Source organism: Culicoides brevitarsis, chromosome 1, assembly GCF_036172545.1.
Source record: "Culicoides brevitarsis isolate CSIRO-B50_1 chromosome 1, AGI_CSIRO_Cbre_v1, whole genome shotgun sequence".
Lineage (NCBI taxonomy): Eukaryota > Metazoa > Arthropoda > Insecta > Diptera > Ceratopogonidae > Culicoides > Culicoides brevitarsis.
The window spans coordinates 34,669,958-34,691,191 of record NC_087085.1 but is presented as its reverse complement, the minus strand read 5'-3'; the positions used below and the strand labels follow the sequence as shown (position 1 = coordinate 34,691,191).

At 33.0% G+C, this 21,234-nt stretch overlaps 5 protein-coding genes across 5 annotated transcripts; 2 read left to right on the top strand and 3 right to left on the bottom strand.

Moving 5' to 3' along the window:
* Positions 1–802: 802 nt before the first annotated feature.
* LOC134827250 (uncharacterized protein CG16817) lies at positions 803–2,129 on the bottom strand. Its single transcript, XM_063839836.1, has 2 exons — positions 1,979–2,129; positions 803–1,705 (listed from the first exon to the last, which is right to left on the bottom strand). The coding sequence occupies exons 1-2, from the start codon at positions 1,993–1,995 to the stop codon at positions 1,204–1,206; spliced, it is 519 nt and encodes a 172-aa protein (XP_063695906.1). The 5' UTR covers positions 1,996–2,129; the 3' UTR covers positions 803–1,203.
* Positions 2,130–2,169: 40 nt separating this feature from the next.
* On the top strand, positions 2,170–2,952 carry LOC134827262 (cytochrome c oxidase subunit 5A, mitochondrial). The gene is made up of 2 exons (XM_063839845.1): positions 2,170–2,268; positions 2,394–2,952. The coding sequence occupies exon 2, from the start codon at positions 2,416–2,418 to the stop codon at positions 2,866–2,868; it is 453 nt and encodes a 150-aa protein (XP_063695915.1). The 5' UTR covers positions 2,170–2,268; positions 2,394–2,415; the 3' UTR covers positions 2,869–2,952.
* A 3,783-nt stretch (positions 2,953–6,735) lies between these two features.
* On the bottom strand, positions 6,736–10,539 carry LOC134827793 (transketolase-like protein 2). Its single transcript, XM_063840625.1, has 2 exons — positions 10,331–10,539; positions 6,736–8,609 (listed from the first exon to the last, which is right to left on the bottom strand). The coding sequence occupies exons 1-2, from the start codon at positions 10,432–10,434 to the stop codon at positions 6,836–6,838; spliced, it is 1,878 nt and encodes a 625-aa protein (XP_063696695.1). The 5' UTR covers positions 10,435–10,539; the 3' UTR covers positions 6,736–6,835.
* Positions 10,540–12,545: 2,006 nt separating this feature from the next.
* Positions 12,546–14,052, bottom strand: LOC134837189 (syntaxin-18). The gene is made up of 2 exons (XM_063852551.1): positions 13,124–14,052; positions 12,546–13,064 (listed from the first exon to the last, which is right to left on the bottom strand). Exons 1-2 carry the CDS (start codon positions 14,009–14,011, stop codon positions 12,876–12,878), a joined length of 1,077 nt encoding a protein of 358 aa, XP_063708621.1. The 5' UTR covers positions 14,012–14,052; the 3' UTR covers positions 12,546–12,875.
* A 132-nt stretch (positions 14,053–14,184) lies between these two features.
* LOC134834112 (importin-9) lies at positions 14,185–18,224 on the top strand. The gene is made up of 3 exons (XM_063848665.1): positions 14,185–14,415; positions 14,480–14,691; positions 14,746–18,224. The coding sequence occupies exons 1-3, from the start codon at positions 14,286–14,288 to the stop codon at positions 17,464–17,466; spliced, it is 3,063 nt and encodes a 1,020-aa protein (XP_063704735.1). The 5' UTR covers positions 14,185–14,285; the 3' UTR covers positions 17,467–18,224.
* Positions 18,225–21,234: the final 3,010 nt, after the last annotated feature.

Here is a 21,234-nt window from a genome sequence, read left to right as displayed (position 1 = left end):
TTATTTTAAAGAAAAATTTAACCTTCAGGATGATTTTTGGAAAAATTCGTGCAAAACTAAGAAAATTTTATGTAAGATTCATTGCATACATCATGAGAGTTTTATTTGATTTATTTTGAAAATTTCGTTAATTGCATAGTTTTGGGGCAAACTTCTGTTTTTTTAAAGAAAGTCGAAAGAAAGAATATTCAATTAAGGTTTTTTGAGAAAATGTTGACTCAAAACTTAAGTAAACCAATTAGTAAAAATGCGATTGATATTTATTTTTTTTGAGAGTCAATTCAGAGTTTAGAGATAAATTAAAAAAAATAATTTGGAATAATTCGATAAAAATATAAGAAAGATAAAAGAAGTTTTTTTTTACTAAATTTAATTAAATTTTCATTGAATTTAGTTGTCAGCTTACAAATTTTTCAAACACTCAACTTGCAAAAACAAATTAATTTTTACAACATAATTCATTAAAGGTTCATAATCGAAATTCGAGCTTTAAGAAAATTACCGAGCTTCAATCCCGAATCTCGAGTTTGGAAAAGGTCGAATATTTGCAATCTCTCGAATTTGCCATTAGTTTATTCGATATTTTATCAATTTCCTTCGCCTCAATGGGGACTTTTCGTGTTCATATCTTCGGAGTTTCCATAAAATTTAGATCCCGAGGCCTTCTTTCGATATTCCAAAGGTGAATATTGTTCATTTTATTCAGCTAGAGTCCTAAAGTTTTTGACGGCTCAAGGAGGAAAACAAAGGTTAAGAAATTTCGAGTTCTATAAAAAAATTTCAATAAAAAGTCTAAAAAATGAAACCATCTAACTGATTAATTTTATTTTTTTTTTGTTTACTTTATTAAATCTACATGGTATGCAGTACGAAAAAAACACCTTTCAAACTCAATGTGTGAAGAAATGATTTTGCTTGAATACTTAAGACTAGAGTACCAAATAAAAAAAAGTTGTTCTTGTCACCAACAAATGTGCGAAAAAAAAGTATTATTTTTTATGATTACATGAGAGGGTGATACAGCTGAAAGTTTATTTCAATATTATTTCTAGATAATTTACGAATGAATCGGGATTTTGGTGTATTTTTAATTAATCTTTAAATTTAAATCGGAGTTAACAACGCGATTGTTCTTTCTTTGTGGTTGTTGTTGTAAAATGAGCTTGGCTACACTTTTTTTCTTCTCTAAATTTACGAAGCACCTTACTCTACTGGCGGAATATCCTGATCCGAGTCCTCTTCGTCGTCAGAGTCGTCGAATGCGGGCTTATCGTCGCCGCCAGCTCCCATCTTTGGAGGCGCCAAGTTCTTCAACATGTCATCCATGTTGCCGAAATCGCCAAAATTGCCGCCCATCTCTTCGTCGTCGCCCTCGTCATCCTCATCCTTCCATTTGTTAAAGTCTACTTTGAGCCAGGCGAGCTTGCCCTTGTCCGTTGTCAGTTTCGACCAAAAGCCGAGCGTTTCGTCGGCCTTCGGCACCGTGAATTCAATGCATCGCGTAATGTTCTTACTCACCGCCTTGTCGGGCAGCACTTTGTGTAGAAAGTTGATGGTGACTTCGTACGTTTTGTTCTCCGGCGATCCGACGCCCTTGAAGTACAACGATTGGTCTGTCCATTTGATCTCGGGATCTTTGCACTCGACGCTCACTGTCAAGAATAGCTGTTTCTTGTCTTGTGCCCAGAGGATTTGTGGATGAACACTGCAAGTATTATTTTTAGGTTAATTTTTGTCAAAAACAAAAGAATTCAATGAAAAATGCTTTAAATGTCGCCTTTTGCACGGCAATGCACGACGCAACGAAAGGTCATCACACGAAAATTTCTCGAAAAATCTAGAATCGTTTCGTCGGGACACAAGAAAATCGCCAATCGGCGTCAAATTTTTCACATGTCTGTCAAACGCCCCGATTTTTTGCGATTTTCGGAGACTTTTCGGGAAATTGGCGAGCGAATTTTGCCTTTTTTGTACTTACACTTGGTCTGAGGTCATCTTTTGATAGATTTGATTGATTAAATTGGGAGATATTACAGATAAATTCGACTTTTTGTTCCGGATTCAATGGTTTTTTCAGTCAATTCAGTCGAAGACGGTCTGAAACTCACGATGAAATCCACATGAAATCCCGATATCGAACGAACTTTGTAATGCATGAGCAATGCATGATCTGGAGGTGAGTCTGAAACGTCATTGAGTTGCCTCGTCAAAATATTTGTCGTCGAACGAAACTGTTTTCCACAATTTTTCTTGTCGTGAGTAAAAAAGGTGATTACTTAATCATTTTTCTTTCGTCTTTTTCACTTATTTCCATCAATTTTGTTTGCATTTCACTCTTTCGCTGCGTCCGACACGCAAACACACAAAATTTAATCGATTCTCGTTTCTTTTAGACGTAAAATCAGAAGCGAAAAAATGTTGCGCACCGTCTCAGGTCGTTTGATGAACGTCGTTCGTGGATCCATGAACTTGTCGGCAACCCGTTTGGCTGCCATCGGATCAGTTCGTTACAGCCATGGACCCGTTGAGTCAGATGAGGCTTTTGATGCCCGCTACGAAGCCTACTTCAATCGCCCCGATATCGATGGATGGGCAATCCGTCAAGCCATGAACGATTTGCTCGGCATGGATCTTGTACCTGAACCCAAAATCATTTGTGCCGCATTGAGAGCTTGTCGTCGCAACAATGACTATGCATTGGCTACCAGATGGATGGAAGGCGTTAAGGACAAATGCGGCGGTCATGAAAATGTCTACAAGTACATTTTGCAAGAGATCCGACCAACCTTGGATGAACTCGGTGTGTTGACTGTCGAGGAAATTGGCTACGATAAACCACAATTAGGATTGAAAACAGTTTTCGAGTAAAGAATTCAGTCAAAAATAACCTCTGTTCTATCATAAAAAATGTAATAGCGAAAAAATAAATTCCAAATAAAAGCAGAAAAATTATTTGAAACTTTTTGTTATTTGTCTGAAAGTCGATAAAATATTTTTAAAAAAAATTTTTTTCGAGAATTCTCTATTTCCACGAGATGAGGTAAAGAAAAATTTATATAATTTTTCTATGTTCTATGAAATTATATTTTTTTTTCTTTACCGAATTTAAATAAGTTTGATTTTTTAAAAAAAATTTCAAAAAAACTTTAATATTTTATTAAAATTTGATTTTTTTAATCTTTCAGTTTTTTTATGTTTTAATTTTTTTTTATTTTTTTATTTTTTTGAATGCGAAGGATAAATTTCTTCTTTGGGATTTTTCCTATACTTTTTGAGAATTATTATTTTTATTTTTAATTGACGAATTATTTATTTGAATTTTTCTATCAATTTTTTAATTTAAAAAAAACTAAAAACTAAAAAAAAAAAATCAAAATTAATTAAATGTTTTAAATTACATAATTATAAGAATCGAAAATTAAAAAAATTTCTTGCCTTAATTTATTTTTTTTTTTTTGAAAATCCATTTTGTTAATTTTTTTTTCAAAAATTTTTAATATTGTTTTAAAAGTAATTTTTAGATAAATTTAGGGTGTTCCAAAACCGTTTTCTATTTCGCGTTACATGCTTGAAAAAAAATCCATGGGGAATGGGGATATAGAAATTTTATATAGATTTTCGTTTTTAGTACTATTTAGTATGAAAAAGTAATAAAATTGTTTAATTTTGAGTTATTTTCTATGATATTGTTATAAAATTAGCATTTTGACTTAATTTTTCCTTTCCAAAAACTATTATTGAACTAAATTTTTTTCTAAAAAAATAATCTAATCTAAAAAAGTTTTCAAAATGGCTTTGACACAGTTTTTGATTTAGTTTTTCTCTTGATTTAGTTTTCAAATCAAAACTATGTCAAAGAAAAATTTTTTTTTCAGTTTCAATTTTTTGGCAGTTTTGAGTTATAAAATGATTAAAAACGATAAATTAGAGCCCTCTAACAAATTTTTATCCATTTGGAGCAAGATTTGGCAAAAATGGCTTTGACACAGTTTTGACACAGTTTTTGACACAGTTTTTCTCTTGATTTAGTTTTCAAATCAAAACTATGTCAAAGAAAAATTTTTTTTTCAGTTTCAATTTTTTGGCAGTTTTGAGTTATAAAATGATTAAAAACGATAAATTAGAGCCCTCTAACAAATTTTTATCCATTTGGAGCAAGATTTGGCAAAAATGGCTTTGACACAGTTTTGACACAGTTTTTGACACAGTTTTTCTCTTGATTTAGTTTTCAAATCAAAACTATGTCAAAGAAAAATTTTTTTTTCAGTTTCAATTTTTTGGCAGTTTTGAGTTATAAAATGATTAAAAACGATAAATTAGAGCCCTCTAACAAATTTTTATCCATTTGGAGCAAGATTTGGCAAAAATGGCTTTGACACAGTTTTTGACACAGTTTTTCTCTTGATTTAGTTTTCAAATCAAAACTATGTCAAAGAAAATTTTTTTTTTCAGTTTCAATTTTTTGGCAGTTTTGAGTTATAAAATGATTAAAAACGATAAATTAGAGCCCTCTAACAAATTTTTATCCATTTGGAGCAAGATTTGGCAAAAATGGCTTTGACACAGTTTTTGACACAGTTTTTTTGCTCTTGATTTAGTTTTCAAATCAAAACTATGTCAAAGAAAAATTTTTTTTTCAGTTTCAATTTTTTGGCAGTTTTGAGTTATAAAATGATTAAAAACGATAAATTAGAGCCCTCTAACAAATTTTTATCCATTTGGAGCAAGATTTGGCAAAAATGGCTTTGACACAGTTTTGACACAGTTTTTGACACAGTTTTTCTCTTGATTTAGTTTTCAAATCAAAACTGTGTCAAAGAAAAAATTTTTTTTCAGTTTCAATTTTTTGGCAGTTTTGAGTTATAAAATGATTAAAAACGATAAATTAGAGCCCTCTAACAAATTTTTATCCATTTGGAGCAAGATTTGGCAAAAATAGCTTTGACACAGTTTTGACACAGTTTTTGACACAGTTTTTCTCTTGATTTAGTTTTCAAATCAAAACTATGTCAAAGAAAATTTTTTTTTTCAGTTTCAATTTTTTGGCAGTTTTGAGTTATAAAATGATTAAAAACGATAAATTAGAGCCCTCTAACAAATTTTTATCCATTTGGAGCAAGATTTGGCAAAAATGGCTTTGACACAGTTTTTGACACAGTTTTTCTCTTGATTTAGTTTTCAAATCAAAACTATGTCAAAGAAAAATTTTTTTTTTCAGTTTCAATTTTTTGGCAGTTTTGAGTTATAAAATGATTAAAAACGATAAATTAGAGCCCTCTAACAAATTTTTATCCATTTGGAGCAAGATTTGTCAAAAATGGCTTTGACACAGTTTTTGACACAGTTTTTTCTTGATTTAGTTTTCAAATCAAAACTATGTCAAAGAAAAAATTTTTTTTTCAGTTTCAATTTTTTGGCAGTTTTGAGTTATAAAATGATTAAAAACGATAAATTAGAGCCCTCTAACAAATTTTTATCCATTTGGAGCAAGATTTGGCAAAAATGGCTTTGACACAGTTTTGACACAGTTTTTGACACAGTTTTTCTCTTGATTTAGTTTTCAAATCAAAACTATGTCAAAGAAAAATTTTTTTTTTCAGTTTCAATTTTTTGGCAGTTTTGAGTTATAAAATGATTAAAAACGATAAATTAGAGCCCTCTGACAAATTTTTATCCCATTTGGAGCAAAGTTTTGAGTTATAAAATGATTGATAAATTAGAGCCCTCTGACAAATTTCAATCCATTTGGAGCAAGATTTGACAAAATAGCTTTGACACAGTTTTTGACATAGTTTTTGACACAGTTTTTCTCTTGATTTAGTTTTCAAATCAAAACTATGTCAAAGAAAAAATTTTTTTTTTCAGTTTCAATTTTTTGGCAGTTTTGAGTTATAAAATGATTAAAAACGATAAATTAGAGCCCTCTAACAAATTTTTATCCATTTGGAGCAAGATTTGGCAAAAATAGCTTTGACACAGTTTTGACACAGTTTTTGACACAGTTTTTCTCTTGATTTAGTTTTCAAATCAAAACTATGTCAAAGAAAATTTTTTTTTTCAGTTTCAATTTTTTGGCAGTTTTGAGTTATAAAATGATTAAAAACGATAAATTAGAGCCCTCTAACAAATTTTTATCCATTTGGAGCAAGGTTTGGCAAAAATTGCTTTGACACAGTTTTTGACACAGTTTTTCTCTTGATTTAGTTTTCAAAACAAAACTGTGTCAAAGAATTTTTTTTTTCAGTTTCAATTTTTTGGCAGTTTTGAGTTATAAAATGATTAAAAACGATAAATTAGAGCCCTCTAACAAATTTTTATCCATTTGGAGCAAGATTTGGCAAAAATGGCTTTGATACAGTTTTTGATCGTTATTTTTTGACAAAAAAATTAATTCTTGATTTCTTAATCGAAATAACCTCTTAAATAGTGCAAATGGCTTTGATACAGTTTTTGATCGTTATTTTTTGACAAAAAAATTAATTCTTGATTTCTTAATCGAAATAACCTCTTAAATAGTGCAAAATGTCAAACTTGTTAGAAAACAGTTAAATATCGCTAAAACAACGCGGGAAGGAAACGCAAAACAGAAAACGGTCTTGGAACACCCTTAAATAATTTTAATAAAATTGTTTAATTTCTACCCAAAATTTTTTTTTTTAATTTCTTAAAATTTTTTCTATAAAAAATATGAAAGTATTTCATAAAAAAATATGAAATAAAAAACAAACAAAAGAATTTCAGACAAATGTCTTTATTTAGTTGAAAATTTCGCCTTTTAACAGTATAAAAAAAATGAAAAAAAAGTTTAAGGAAACGATTGAAGATTTTGATTTTTTTACAATTTCAAGACATCTTGAACAGCTTTCACGACATGCTTCGCGGAAATGCCAAACATATCCAACAAAACAGTTGGAGGTCCGCTACGGGGAACAGTTGGAACCGCCAAATGCTTAACGACGACATTACGATGCTCAGCAACTGCTGATTTAACGGCTTCTCCAAGACCTCCTTCGTAATAATGATCTTCGACGACGACAATTCGCCCGCCGCATTCGGCAGCATTTTTCAAAATTGCCGCCTTATCGAGCGGTTTAACGGTGAATGGATCAAGAACGCGCACATTGATGCCGTGTTTCTCGAGTTCGGCTGCTGCGGAAAGTCCTTCATACAAAGTGACACCTGCTCCGATGACAAGAACTTGATCGGCGGGAGACTGTTTGACGACATGTGCTTTGCCAACTTCGAATTTTTGGTCGTTGCCATAAATAACCGCCGTATTGGGACGCGATGTGCGAATGAAACAAACGCCTTTCGTGTTGGCAGCTAGCTCGACGGCACGTTCACAACTGACAGCATCGCCGGGATAGAAAACGGTACTTCCGGGAATGGCGCGGAACATGGCAATATCTTCCAAACCCATCTGACTGGGACCATCTTCGCCGATACTGACGCCACAATGCGATCCAACAAAGTTGACATTCGTTTGGGAAATTGCTCCCATGCGGATTTGATCGAAGGCACGTGTGAAGAATGTTGCAAAAGTCGAAACGAAGGCAACTGTGCGATCGCGACAAGCAGTTCCAATGGCGACGCCACAGAGATTTTGCTCGGCGATGAAGCACTCGATGTAACGATCGGGGAAGGCTTTTTTCAATTTGTCGGAATAAGTTGAATTTTTGGTGTCGCCATCCAAAGCGATGACACGTGGATTGCTCACAGCAATTTTCGCCAAAGCTGTTCCGTAAGCCAAACGAGTAGCAACTGCTTCGCCCATTTTGTAAGCTGGAGGCGATGCCAACTTGATATTTGAGATATCGACCACGGGAGCAGCTTGCAACGGAGCGGGAATTTGCAAAGTGATTGGTCCGTGATTTTTAATCAAACCCTTGAGATGCTTAATGACGACATCAGCATTTTCGCCCAACGGCTTTCCATGCCAATTGTCGGCATCTTCGATATTGGGGAAGAATTTTCCCTTGAACGTCTTGGCGATAACGGCAGTTGGTTTGCCACGCGTATTTGCCGCTTCATAGAACGCCTTGCATAATTCCTCGACATCATGCCCATCGACAACGATCGCATTGAATCCAAAAGCATCCAAACGTTTGCGATAAACTTCCGTTTGATGTTGCAACGAAGTCGCTTCGGATTGTCCCAAACGATTAACGTCAAAAATCACGCACAAATTATCCAAGCCATAGTGCCCGGCAAAGTGAAGCGATTCCCAAATTGATCCTTCGGCAGATTCGCCGTCGCCGACAATGCAATACGTGCGATAGCCGGTTTTGTCGAAATTTTTTCCGACGTAGGACATGCCACAGGCAACGGCAACTCCTTGACCCAAACTTCCGGTGCCGACATCGATAAAGTTCAATCTGGGTGTCGGATGTCCCTCCAAATCCGAGTCGATTTTACGCAAATTCATCAAGTCTTCGACGGGGAAGAGACCAGCTTCAGCCCATGCGGCATACAAAATTGGCGCAGCATGTCCTTTTGACAAGATGAGACGATCGGCGGCGGGATCGCGGGGTGCCGAAATTTTGTAGTGCATGGTATTGAAGAACAATACGGACATGATTTCCGCAATTGATGCACATGATGTCGGATGACTGCGGAGAAAAAATAAAAAAAAGAAAGAAAATTGATTAAACGAAATTTATTTAATAATTCACACAGCAGTGAAACAGCACGTTATCTCTCGATTACTTAACGTTTGTTTCAATTTAGGCGATTAAAATTTATTTTTTTAATGTTTTGTCATATAGTATTGTTTTGTCCCAAATTAAAAAAAAAAATAAATAAAAATAGTAAAAAAATAAAAAATAATTTAATTAATTATTAAATAAATAAATTGTGATTTTCATTAATTTATAAAATACATTGAATTAAAAAAATTAATTAAATAATTTTCAAATAAAATTTTAAAATAGTCAAGATATTTTTTTTTTTGAAAATCGTTAAAATATTAATGTTTTAATTAATTTTTAAAACATTTTAAAATATTTATTTAGTTTTATTTAATTTATCTTTTAAAATATAATTTAATAAGTAATTTTTAATTTTAATTATTTATTTAACTGAATTAAAAAAAATTATATAAAATTAAATTTTAATTCAAATTAAATTTAACTATATAAAATTTAAGCAATTAAATAAAAAAAATATGTCACGAGACTAAAATATTTTTTTTTCATTAAAATAAATTAATTTTTTAATTCAATAACTATTGATTTAATAATAAAATATTTTTATAATTTAATTAAATAAATTTATAATTAAAAAATTAATTAAATATTAATTATTTTACTCCCCCTCAGCAAAATTTTCATGCAACAAAACATTTAAAAAATAATTTTAATCGCCTTATTACGTAAAAGTCGCACTTATTTATTTTTTATATCATTTCAGGGAACAATAGAAGGCACGAGTTACCAGACGTATCCATGAAAGTCGATCAAATCTCGTTATTTTTTACAAGTTTGACCTTGAACGCGGTTCTCGTCCCCTATTTTTCGCTGTTCTAAACTTCTAAGCCACATTTATTACGTACTAACGACCAATACCATCAAAAAAATTTAATGAGAAGAAGAATGACGAGACAAGACATCGTTGTGTGTTCAAGTTTTTTGTTTATACTCGATCGAAAGGTATTCCGACGAATGTTTTAACGTGTTTCAAGCATTGTTTAGTAATTTTTTAGAAAAAAAATTTACTCATTTTTAGTGATAAGAGATGAAAAAGTATTTTTTAACAGACAATTTACGTGAAACCGCACTATTTGTCAAACAAAAATCCAAAGCAAACAATTAAAATTCCACTTTTTTATCATTTTTTGTTCGACGTCATCGATAGTCAGGTCATAGAACGTTCATATTACACAACTTTGAAAGTCATTTTGTTCCAAACAGACCCTTGACATGAATTATCGCGCGAGGTTACTCGAATATTATGCATAAAATGCTACACTTTTCAATATGATAATTTTAATAATTCGATCCGGTAATCACGAGCGTCGCTTGTTATCACGCTAAACATTCAACGAAAGTTGTCTCGAACACGTTTTATGCTGCAGCATATGCAACTTTTGTCTTTTCCAGAAAAAAAATCTTTTTTTTTGTACTTTCTTGTACGCCAAATCGCGACTCGTACAGATAAGACGCTTATCACTTGCAATTGGCTTTGATGAAGTTTGCGATGATGTAAATACGTGTCATGTATCATCAATTCCTATTTTGCTTCAATTTTATTTATTATTATCGCAAAAAGTGTTCCTTCGTCGTTTCTTGCTAAAGGTCACGAAGCACGTTTTTTTTCTTATTTCGTTGCTTACCCGGATTTCGAGGCTTGTGTCATCTCGATCGAGTGGATGCGCAAACGGTGAGCAATGTCCTTGAGCTCTTGCACGGTTTTATCTGCGGGCTTGTGGTACGGCATGTTGTTTATTTTCTCGTGAACAAAAACTTTGTGAAAAATAAAAAAAAAATCAGTTGAAACTTGTAGTTGATGCGAAAAATGCGTCTTGATCGGCCGGCGAATTAACTCCAACTGAAGCGAATACTACTAAAAAGTAATTCGTTGAGGATGTGGTTGTGTGTGTGTGATTGACTATCATTCAGAGTTGATTTGCTGGAGAGTTGAAAGGGAAGTGAGAATGTGTAGTGATGTTGAGTTCACAATGAGAAGAAAATTTTATTGGAATTTTTGTTTGATATTTTTTAAAAATTTTTAAGAATTTTTTACAATTTTTTCTTAAGGCCGCTCAAAATGAAAATCAAAAATAAACTCCAAAATTTTTGAAAATAAAATGGGGGGGGGGCAAAATAAAAAAAAATTTGAAATACTTATTTTCATACAAAATGACAAAATTTTAGCAATTTTTGATCGTTGATTAACATTTTTGTTGTTTTTTAATAATTTTCTTTGAAAGTTTCAAATTAAAAATTGATTTAAGATCATTTTAAGTTAAAAATTAAAATTTTTTAAAAAATATTTAACTGTCAAAAAAATTTGAAAAAAAAATTTTGTAATTTTATGAAAAATTTTTTTAGAAAAGAAAATAGAAGTTAAAATATGATTTTCAAAACAAAAATTAAAATAATTGAAAATTTTTTATAATTTTTTTTTGAAAATGTCTTGAAAAATTATGAAAATACAATAAAAAACGATCAATTTTGATGAAATTTCTAACTTTTTTTTTATTTTGCCCCATTGGATTTTTTACTTTTGAAATGGGTCATTGGACTTTATTTTTGATTTTCGTTTGGAGCGGCCTAAATTAAAAAAAAATAAAATTTTTAAATAATATAAAAATTTAAAATGATACATTTAAAATAAATTAGAAGTTTCTGAAAAATTAGCTTTCGAATTAAAAAAAAATCAAAAATTAAATTAAATTAAAAAATAAAATAAAATTAAAAAGTTAAATCATGAAAATAATAGATAATTGGACAAAACTTAACTTTAAAATTAGAACTAATTAAAATTAATTAATTGAAAAATAATTAAAAAAAATAATAATAAACAAAAATTTTCAAAATAAATAAATAGTAAAAATATAAGAATTTTATAAAATTAAAAAAAAAATATTTAAAATAATAATTTATTAAATGTTGCAATTAAAAAAAAATTATGTTGGAAATAATATTTTGAACTATAAAATAATAAAAGTTTTCAAAGCTCAAAATTACTTAAAATTGATAATGTAAAATTTTAAAAAATATTTAAAATTAATAAGGCGAATAAATTTAATATTTTTATTTTTGTCCCATGAGGATTTTCATGAGAAGGGGGGGGGAAATAAAAAAATAAATATTTTTGAATTTTTTGTTTGTAATTTTTTTAACGTTTTTAGACGTTAAACGTTGATTCTTAACATTTATTTAATTTTAGTTTATATTATTTAAAAATTTGAACTTAAAAGTAAAGAAAAATCAACAAAATCTCCCAAAATAAAAATTTTTGAAAAAAAATAATTTTGGTCACGTGACTTTCAAAAAAATGTTTTTCAACATTTCAATAGAAAATGTCGTAATTAAGCAAATTTCTTTAGTTTTTTGTATAATTTTATCATAAACAGTAATTTTTCATGATTTTTTAATATATAAAAATTCCAAAATATGTCAAAAATATTTGTATTTTATATTTAATTTTTATTTTTCCCCCTGAATTTTTTCGACAAAATCCGAGGGGGGGGGGGAGACAAAAAATGGATATATTAAATTTATTCGCCTAATATTTTGAGAATTAAAAAAATAAAAACTCGCACCATTTTTAAAATATAAAAAAGTAAGATTACCTAACGTATAGTAAAAAAATAAAATTGAAAAAATAATTCCCAAAAAAAGCCATTTAAAATGAATAAAATTAAAAAATATAAAAAAAATAATAAATAAAATAATTTATAATTGAATTTATTAATTATGTAATTAAATCTCTCAATTAAAGAAAAAATAAATTTTTTTATATTTTTCAAAAAATTCTTATTGAAACTTTTATAAAAATTGTTAATTTAAATTTTATTTGGCCAAACCGAAGATCAATTTAAAAAGTTAAATTTTCTTCTCTGTGATCAAAAAACGCCGGCTATCAAATCAGACTCACTTGTTGCCTTTGCCTGTATGTGTTACTTCCATACAAATACAATAAAAATCAAGCTTTAAGTAGTCCAACATAGGGAACTTCGTTATTGATCTGAATTCTAATTAAGTAAATTTTAAATTTCTAACACATTTTTTTTTGAATTTTTCTATAAATGCAAAAAAAGCTTATATATTATATTTTCTCTCATATTTTTTCTAGTTAATTAACATAATATCAGTATCTCGTATTATTATTATTATTACACATAAACCGACACACACGAGAGACTTTTCCGCTCAGTCGTTGTACCAATCGAGGAAAAGTAACGTAAATGACATGACCAGAAGGAAAAACAACACATAAACCCGTAATCCAGCATTTCTCTGAATTGCCTGCTTAATTTGCTCATTAGCGTCTTTCACGTTTTCCGTTGAACCGACCACGGAATTTGCTATTCTATCGATGTCTGATTTTTGGAGGGTGACCTAAAAAAAGAAATTTTATTAAAAATTTTAATTTTTTAAGGGAAAATTCAAAAAAATACCTTTTCAGTGAAGATATCTTGGAGTTTTGCGATACCAACGACGTTCTTTTCGATTTGTTCAACTTCCTCGGAGAGTCCTTGCAGTTCGGTGAAGAGTTGTTTGTTCTCCTGTTCCAACATTTGAAGGTCTTCCGGGTTAATTTCTTCTTCCGCGATGAAACTTTGACTTTGGTTGAGCTCTTCGTCGTCCATCGGCAAGTTTGAGGATTGATTCGACAAGCGTTTCTTCGGTTTGGGACTTTTTTTCGGAGGCACTTTGTTATAACTTGCGGATTGTTCGCGTTTTTCTGCGAAAGAAGTCTCCAAATCTTCTTCCTCTTCGTCTTCATCTGTCTCGCCATGGCTATTTAACCCATTTTTCTTCTTATTTTTGTCTCCCGTCGACAATCGCACTTTAATCGACTTGCCAGCACCCAATTTTAGGAATTTATAAGTCTCTATTTGGCGATTCACGCGATATTCTTTCTGCTGTTTGTGCAAATTATCGATGGCTTTCAGGTAATCCATGAGTAACTCGATAATGCCATCCAAATGATCGGCAAATTGCTGACTTGGCTTCCTCTTTCGACACTCCCCGCGAAAGTCGTTGATCATTTGTGTGCAAATATTGATGATTTTCGACGTTTCCTCATCCAGGATATCACGCTCCTTGTCTGTCATCTTGGCGGAATCCTTCAAATGGCACGCATATTCGAGATAGGCAGCTCGATTCTCCATCAACAAATTCCGCAACTGCGTTACTTGGTTCCGAATCGTGTGCGATGCCTTGAGAAAATCATTTTTGCTCATCGATTGTTTGAGAATGCGATTTTTGTCGGGCACCGGAAGAGCTCCATCCTGCAATTTTGCCGTCTTGATGCACGCTTTGAAGAGCTGCGTGATGTCCATCGTGGATTTGGAGTCTCCGAACGTTGTTTTGCTTTTGAGCCACGTACTGAAATTACGGATCAGCTGTTTTTGACGTTGTTCATGCGACAATTGAAAGTCCCCGATGGTGTCGTCGTTCATTGGTGTATGTAGAAGAAGGTACGGCGCACGCTCATTCATCGTTCCCGCTAAAATAGAAAAGCACATTGAACACTGTGGACCTTTTTAACCATATTTCACGCGAATTTTAAGGCATTTTGAGGGTTTTCTTGTGCAAATTCACATTTATCGCAGTATGGCAATGACGTTCCAAGACACGGAAGCCATAAAATTGGCGTTATTCGATGAATTGAAGAACATTTTGAGTCCCGACCAAAATATTCGTCAAAAAGCTGAAGAGCGATTGAGTCAGATGAAAGTAACAGGCAAGTTTTTCACACAATTTCCTTGAATTTTCATCAAAAACTTACATTTTCATGCTTTTTTCAGATGGTTACGGGGTATATCTCGCAGAATTGGTGTTAGATACGGGCCTTGACCTTGGATTACGACAACTTGCATCAGTCATGCTCAAACAATATGTGGAAGAATCGTGGGCAATTAATGACGAATCCGAGAAAATTCATCCTTTGGCGTCGGATCAAGCGAAAAAGATGATCAAAAGCATTTTACCTGAAGGACTTTACGATCCAAACAGCAAAGTACGTCATTTTCCCCACAATTTCCATCAATTTTAATAATTTTTCGTCTTTTAGATCCGCTCGGCAGTTGCTTATACCATTTCTACAATTGCCAGCTTCGACTGGCCCAACGATTGGGGCGAGCTTTTCGAGATTATCGTCAAATGTTTGAACGGCGGCAACGAAAATTCCGTTCACGGAGCCATGCAAGTGCTCGTAGAGTTCACGTACGAACTCAATACGCAAATTATCGAAGTTGGTCCGTTAATTTTGTCGGAAGTTTATCGCATTTTCGAGGCGGAGAACATTTACAACACCAAAACGCGCGCTTGTGCCGTCGAAATTTTGTGTTCCGTGCTCAAGAGTATCAATGTACATGCCGAAAACAAGCAGCAAATTAAGGATATGATCAATCCGACACTCACGAGTTTCATCCAGAAGCTAATTGCGGGCTTGACAGCGCCGCTGGGCAAACAAAGTAGCTTCAAGCTGAAGATGGAGATTGTTCGGGTGCTTACTTTTATGATTGCCGAGATGCCCAAATTCATCCATCCGTACTTACCGTCAATTTTGAACCCAATTTGGACATTACTCACCCAAATGGCGGAAGTTTACATCACCGTTATCGTAAACGACTCGGAAGAATCCCCCTTTGACACGACAGAAGAAGAGGATCAAAGCGAAGAATTCATAAAGATGATTTTGCAAGTCTTTGAATTCGTGCATTCGATCGTCGAGTCTAAGAAATTCCGTCAAAACGTCAGTTTGGTACTTACGGACTTGATTTACATCGTTATCGTTTACATGCAGATGACTTATGAGCAAGAAACTGATTGGAAACAAGACTCTGAGAAGTTTGTCGAGGACGAAGATGAAGAAGGCGTCAATTTCAGCGTTCGCACTTCGGGTCAAGACATCCTTTCGATCATCGGAGAAGAGTTTGGGGAGAAAATGTTGACACCCCTCTCGGATGCCCTCACGAAACACGTTGCTGTAGCGGATGCCAATCGCACTGCCGGTCAAATAAATTGGTGGAAAATCCACGAAGCGAGCATGTTGGCTGTTGGCTCGTACAAACCCGTCATCGAAAGTAACGAAGGTCTCTTTAATCTCGGCGAATATTTGAATATGGTGCGTGGCTTGTTGCAATATGACGTCTCGCCATATCTCACAGGTCGCTGTTTATGGATTTTATCACGTTACGTCGACTCGAAGGTCTACAACACACAAATGCTGATCGAACTTATCGATAACGTAGCAAAAGCTCTGGCGCCTGAACGTGAAATCATCCTGAAAATCTGTGCCACACGCAGCGTTTACGGAATTTGTTCGAATTTGCAAAAAGGAAGTGACGAGCAACGTCAATGCGTCTCACAAAAACTCGTCAATTTGTTTGACGGCATTTTCCCGATCATCGAACAAAGTCAAAATACCGTGCTGGGTCTCATTTTGGAGACTTTTGGTGCCATGCTGACATTCGATCAAGGATTCACAGCACAAATTAGTGGAAAAGTCATCCCCTTATCGATTGCGATTCTGTTAAAATACCACGACGATCGCTACATCCTCGATAATGTGCAAGATGTCATGAAAATTTTGTCGCAAAACCCCTATTGCTCGCCAGCACTGCAGGAAAAATTGATTCCCACGATCGTTAGTATCTTGAATTTGCAAGGAGAACAAGCGAATTCAGCGATGCAAGATATCGCCTTGAATGTTCTCGAGACTGTGGTGAAATATTCGCAAGCCCCGTTGTCCGATGCCTTGATGGATTCCGCATTTCCTGCTGCCATTCACTGCATTTTACGCACAGAAGATCATTCCGTTATCCAAAGCGGCGGCGAATGTCTTCGCGCTTATCTTTTCACGTCGCCGGAGCAAGTTTGTCGTTACAAAAATGGCGAAGGGCTTAATTGGGTCATGCAGATCACGACAATGTTACTGAATCCGTTAAACACAGAATTTACAGCGACTTTTATTGGGCGTCTCGTTATCACAATTATCACAAAGGCGGGCGCTTTCTTGGGCGAACACATCGATCTCTTGTTGAAAGCTGTAATTAGCAAGATGCAACTTGTCCAAGCACTTAGTGTGATGATGTCCCTCGTGATGACCTTCGCACATTTGATTCTCATCCAAATGGAGGCAGTTTTGAACTTTTTAAGCACAGTTCCGGGACCCACAGGCGAGCCTGCCATGAATTTCGTCCTCACAAACTGGTTGTCGCGTCAACATTTGTTCTACGGACAGTACGAACGCAAGGTCAGCATCATGGCGTTATGCAAACTCTTCGAACATGGCATCAGTACGAACGATGTTCGTCTCACAAATGTTCAAATTAAAGAGTTGCAAGTTGTTCCGGGGGCACAAGTGAAGACTCGTTCGCAAGCACAAGCAGCACAACAATGGGTCAATGTCCCGTGCCTCGTGAAAATCTTCAAATTACTCCTGAACGAACTCAATAACATCCAAGAAGTGCGCGACGCTGACGATTCCGACGGCGATACCGAAGACGATAGTGAAGGCGTTGACACGAACGGCGACTTGAACACATCGGCAAACGGCAAAAACTTCTCCGCCATGATGCTGTTCGAGGGCGACGACGAAACCGACGAAGATGACGAACAAATGATGGCTGAACTCATGCAAGATCCCATCTTTCAGGGCAACATGGAGGAAACTCTCACGAAATTTATCCAGAATTTCAGTCAAAAGGAGCAATTTGCCTTGTTCAAACCGATGTTGAGTGAAGCTGATCAGGCCATTTTGCAGAGCATCAATGTCCAAATTGTATGAGATTCGGCCCCCACGGAATCAACTTCCGCAATTACGTCGAACGAAACTGCTAATGACACAGAAAAACATCCCGAAACACCCAAAACCGACTCTTGTCGCAAAAAGAAACGAAAGAAACTGTGATCCTACGTCAATGTTGCATTCGAAAAGGGAGACAATTGAATTGTTTTTTCTTTAAAAATGCAACATTCCCTTTTAAATTATGAATAATCACAACTGTACTAGAAAAAAAGAAGAAAAATGTAAAGCATGTTAATAATTATTAAATAATGTTAGGAGATAAAGTGTCAAATTTATTCTTTAATTAATTAAAAAAAATGTATGTCTGACTAAAAAAAATTATATATTTAGCCAAACTGCACGCGTCGCAAAATTCACACCAAAAAAGGCTTTAAAACAAAATAAAATCAAAATTAAAATTCGAAAAAGAGCAAAAATTTATTTTTATTGCGGTACAAGCGATTCCCTTCAAATTGTTATAATTTATCCCAATAATAAAAACGGCGATGACGACGACACGGAATAAAAGCAGATCAAAATTGAACATTTAACTGGCGCCATAAAATGTCGATTTTAAAATAAGTGAGAAATAAAATCGGAAAAAAAGAGAGGAGACAATTTTCGCAAATAAAAGTTTCGTCAAAATGGTGAAGGATTTACTGCGGATTTATGTCGCACACGAAGGTGTCATTTTATTGCATTTTTATGGGAAGGAAGTGCAGTTAGCACGACTACATGATGGAAATTGATGTCTATTTGAGATTTTTTTTATTTTCTTTTTATCAAAAATACTATGTCACGTGGTCAGTTTTTTTTAAAAATATTATTTAAATAAATTTTTGAAGAAAAAAGATTTTTTCTGAATTTTGAATAATTTTTGTACATTTTATAAAAAAATTTTTGGCATAAAAAAAATGAAATTGAAAAAAAAATCCTTTGACATGGTTTTGATTTGAAAACTAAATCAAGAGCAAAAACTGTGTCAAAGCCCATTTTGTCAAATCTTGCTCCAAATGGATAAAAAATTGTCAGAAGGCTCTAATTTATCATTTTTAATCATTTTATAACTCAAAACTGCCAAAAAATTAAAACTGAAAAAAATTTTTTTCTTTGACATAGTTTTGTTTTGAAAACTAAATCAAGAGAAAAACTGTGTCAAAAACTGTGTCAAAGCAATTTTTGTCAAATCTTGCTCCAAATGGATAAAAATTTGTCAGAGGGCTCTAATTTATCATTTTTAATCATTTATAACTCAAAACTGCCAAAAAATTGAAACTGAAAAAAAAATTTTTTCTTTGACATAGTTTTGTTTTGAAAACTAAATCAAGAGTAAAACTAAATCAAAAACTGTGTCAAAGCCATTTTTGTCAAATCTTGCTCCAAATGGATAAAAATTTGTCAGAGGCTCTAATTTATCATTTTTAATCATTTTACAACTCAAAACTGCCAAAAAATTGAAACTGAAAAAATTTTTTTTCTTTGACACAGTTTTGTTTTGAAAACTAAATCAAGAGCAAAACCAAATCAAAAACTGTGTCAAAAACTGTGTCAAAGCCATTTTTGTCAAATCTTGCTCCAAATGGATAAAAATTTGTCAGAGGGCTCTAATTTATCATTTTTAATCATTTTATAACTCAAAACTGCCAAAAAATTGAAACTGAAAAAATTTTTTTTCTTTGACACAGTTTTGTTTTGAAAACTAAATCAAGAGCAAAAACTGTGTCAAAAACTGTGTCAAAAACTATGTCAAAAACTGTGTCAAAGCAAAATTTTTTCTTTTTGTCAAATCTTGCTCCAAATGGATAAAAATTTGTCAGAGGGCTCTAATTTATCATTTTTAATCGTTTTATAACTCAAAACTGCCAAAAAATTGAAACTGAAAAAATTTTTTTTCTTTGACACAGTTTTGTTTTGAAAACTAAATCAAAAACTGTGTCAAAGCCATTTTTGTCAAATCTTGCTCCAAATGGATAAAAATTTGTCAGAAGGCTCTAATTTATCATTTTTAATCATTTTACAACTCAAAACTGCCAAAAAATTGAAACTGAAAAAAAAATTTTCTTTGACACAGTTTTGTTTTGAAAACTAAATCAAGAGCAAAACTAAATCAAAAACTGTGTCAAAACTGTGTCAAAGCCATTTTTGTCAAATCTTGCTCCAAATGGATAAAAATTTGTCAGAGGGCTCTAATTTATCATTTTTAATCATTTTCTAACTCAAAACTGCCAAAAAATTGAAACTGAAAAAATTTTTTTTCTTTGACATAGTTTTGTTTTGAAAACTAAATCAAGAGCAAAAAAAAACTGTGTCAAAAACTGTGTCAAAGCCATTTTTGTCAAATATTGCTCCAAATGGATAAAAATTTGTCAGAGGGCTCTAATTTATCATTTTTAATCATTTTATAACTCAAAACTGCCAAAAAATTGAAACTGAAAAAAATTTTTTTCTTTGACATGGTTTTGTTTTGAAAGTGTATGAAATTGCAAAAGGGTCATGAAGAGTACGAAAATGTGACTTGAGGAGTACGAAATTGTGAAATGAGGAGTACAAAAAAGCGTAGATATATAACATCGAAATGCGGTATAGTATGTCGTTCTTTAGACGACTACTTTCTCTATTTTTTAGGTATTCTGTTGACTAAATTTTTTCACGAAACTCAAAAATTAAACGGTCACCCGCTATTTTCTTGCATTTTCGATGCTTTTTCAAGAAAATTTTACTCGGAGGCTGTATCTCTTAAGACTACTGATAAATACTCTGTTTTTCTCTGCAATTCATAATTCTTGTTAAAGAAAAATTAAATTCCTCTAAAAAAAAATATGTCTTGAGGAAAAATTCGCCAAGGAATCAATTGAGTAGCAAAAATTAATTCAAATCAAAATCTTAAGAGCCCTAAAATCCATAAAATGCACCTCAATATCACATCGCCTCCTTGCGAAAACTTTCCACTCCCATTTCTCTTGCTGCTAAATAAATATATTATCAATGCATGTCTGCATCCGACACACAAAGACACGTGAGCTTTTTATTACACAATGAAAGATCATAAACTGACGCTGTCTTATATGCCATTTTATGGATCTCTTCTCCTGTTCCGTGCCTTCTTTGACGACAACAGCTACGACGTCGATGACAAAGACAGACTTTTGCTCGTTTGTGTGTGTATCCGGTTTCACATTATTTTGCATCAACATTGCTCTCGCCATTATTTAAGTGGTAACAAACGACGAGGAGCTGAAAAGGAGAAGAAAAGACGATGTAAAAACATTTCCCTATCATAAACTTTGTCAATATAATGAAGAGATTCATGTCGTTGTCATGTGAGTGAGTGAGTGTTACGGCAATAAAATGCACCTTTCAACGTCTTTAAATATGTGTGAGTTTATGGCACGGGCTTTTTTGTGCTGTGCCGCTTTTGTGTCGCTATTATTATTATTATTTAAAAATATGTTCAAGTACTTATTTTTATTAGTTGGGATTTTGTTGGTATCTCTTGAGAAAACAACAAAAAAAAAAGTGAGAAAAGGAGAAAAAGGAATTTTCTCCCACGCCTCACAATAAAAAAAAAATCTCCAAGAAGGACATAAAAACGACGCGGTGTCCTTCAAAGTGTTGCTCGAGTGCATGGTATTTGACCTATGATTTATTTTTTTTGCCTCGCTCTTTTTTTTATTATTCCCTTTATTATTATTGCCACCTGTTCAAAGGAGTTTTCCATCGTCGCCGTCATCAACTCCGGCAACGTAACGTAGTTGAAAGTGTGCTCAG

Bases quoted from the DNA above. Each gene is read 5' to 3' on its own strand.
- LOC134827262 (XM_063839845.1), top strand. From the start codon at position 2,416: ATGTTGCGCACCGTCTCAGGTCGTTTGATGAACGTCGTTCGTGGATCC.
- LOC134827793 (XM_063840625.1), bottom strand. From the start codon at position 10,434: ATGCCGTACCACAAGCCCGCAGATAAAACCGTGCAAGAGCTCAAGGAC. The intron at 8,610-10,330 runs GTAAGCAACGAA...TTTTCTCCGCAG, and splicing joins ACACAAGCCTCGAAATCCGG to TCATCCGACATCATGTGCAT.
- LOC134837189 (XM_063852551.1), bottom strand. From the start codon at position 14,011: ATGGACATCACGCAGCTCTTCAAAGCGTGCATCAAGACGGCAAAATTG. The intron at 13,065-13,123 runs GTATTTTTTTGA...TTCTTTTTTTAG, and splicing joins AAGATATCTTCACTGAAAAG to GTCACCCTCCAAAAATCAGA.
- LOC134834112 (XM_063848665.1), top strand. From the start codon at position 14,286: ATGGCAATGACGTTCCAAGACACGGAAGCCATAAAATTGGCGTTATTC. The intron at 14,416-14,479 runs GCAAGTTTTTCA...TGCTTTTTTCAG, and splicing joins GAGTCAGATGAAAGTAACAG to ATGGTTACGGGGTATATCTC. The intron at 14,692-14,745 runs GTACGTCATTTT...TTCGTCTTTTAG, and splicing joins TTTACGATCCAAACAGCAAA to ATCCGCTCGGCAGTTGCTTA.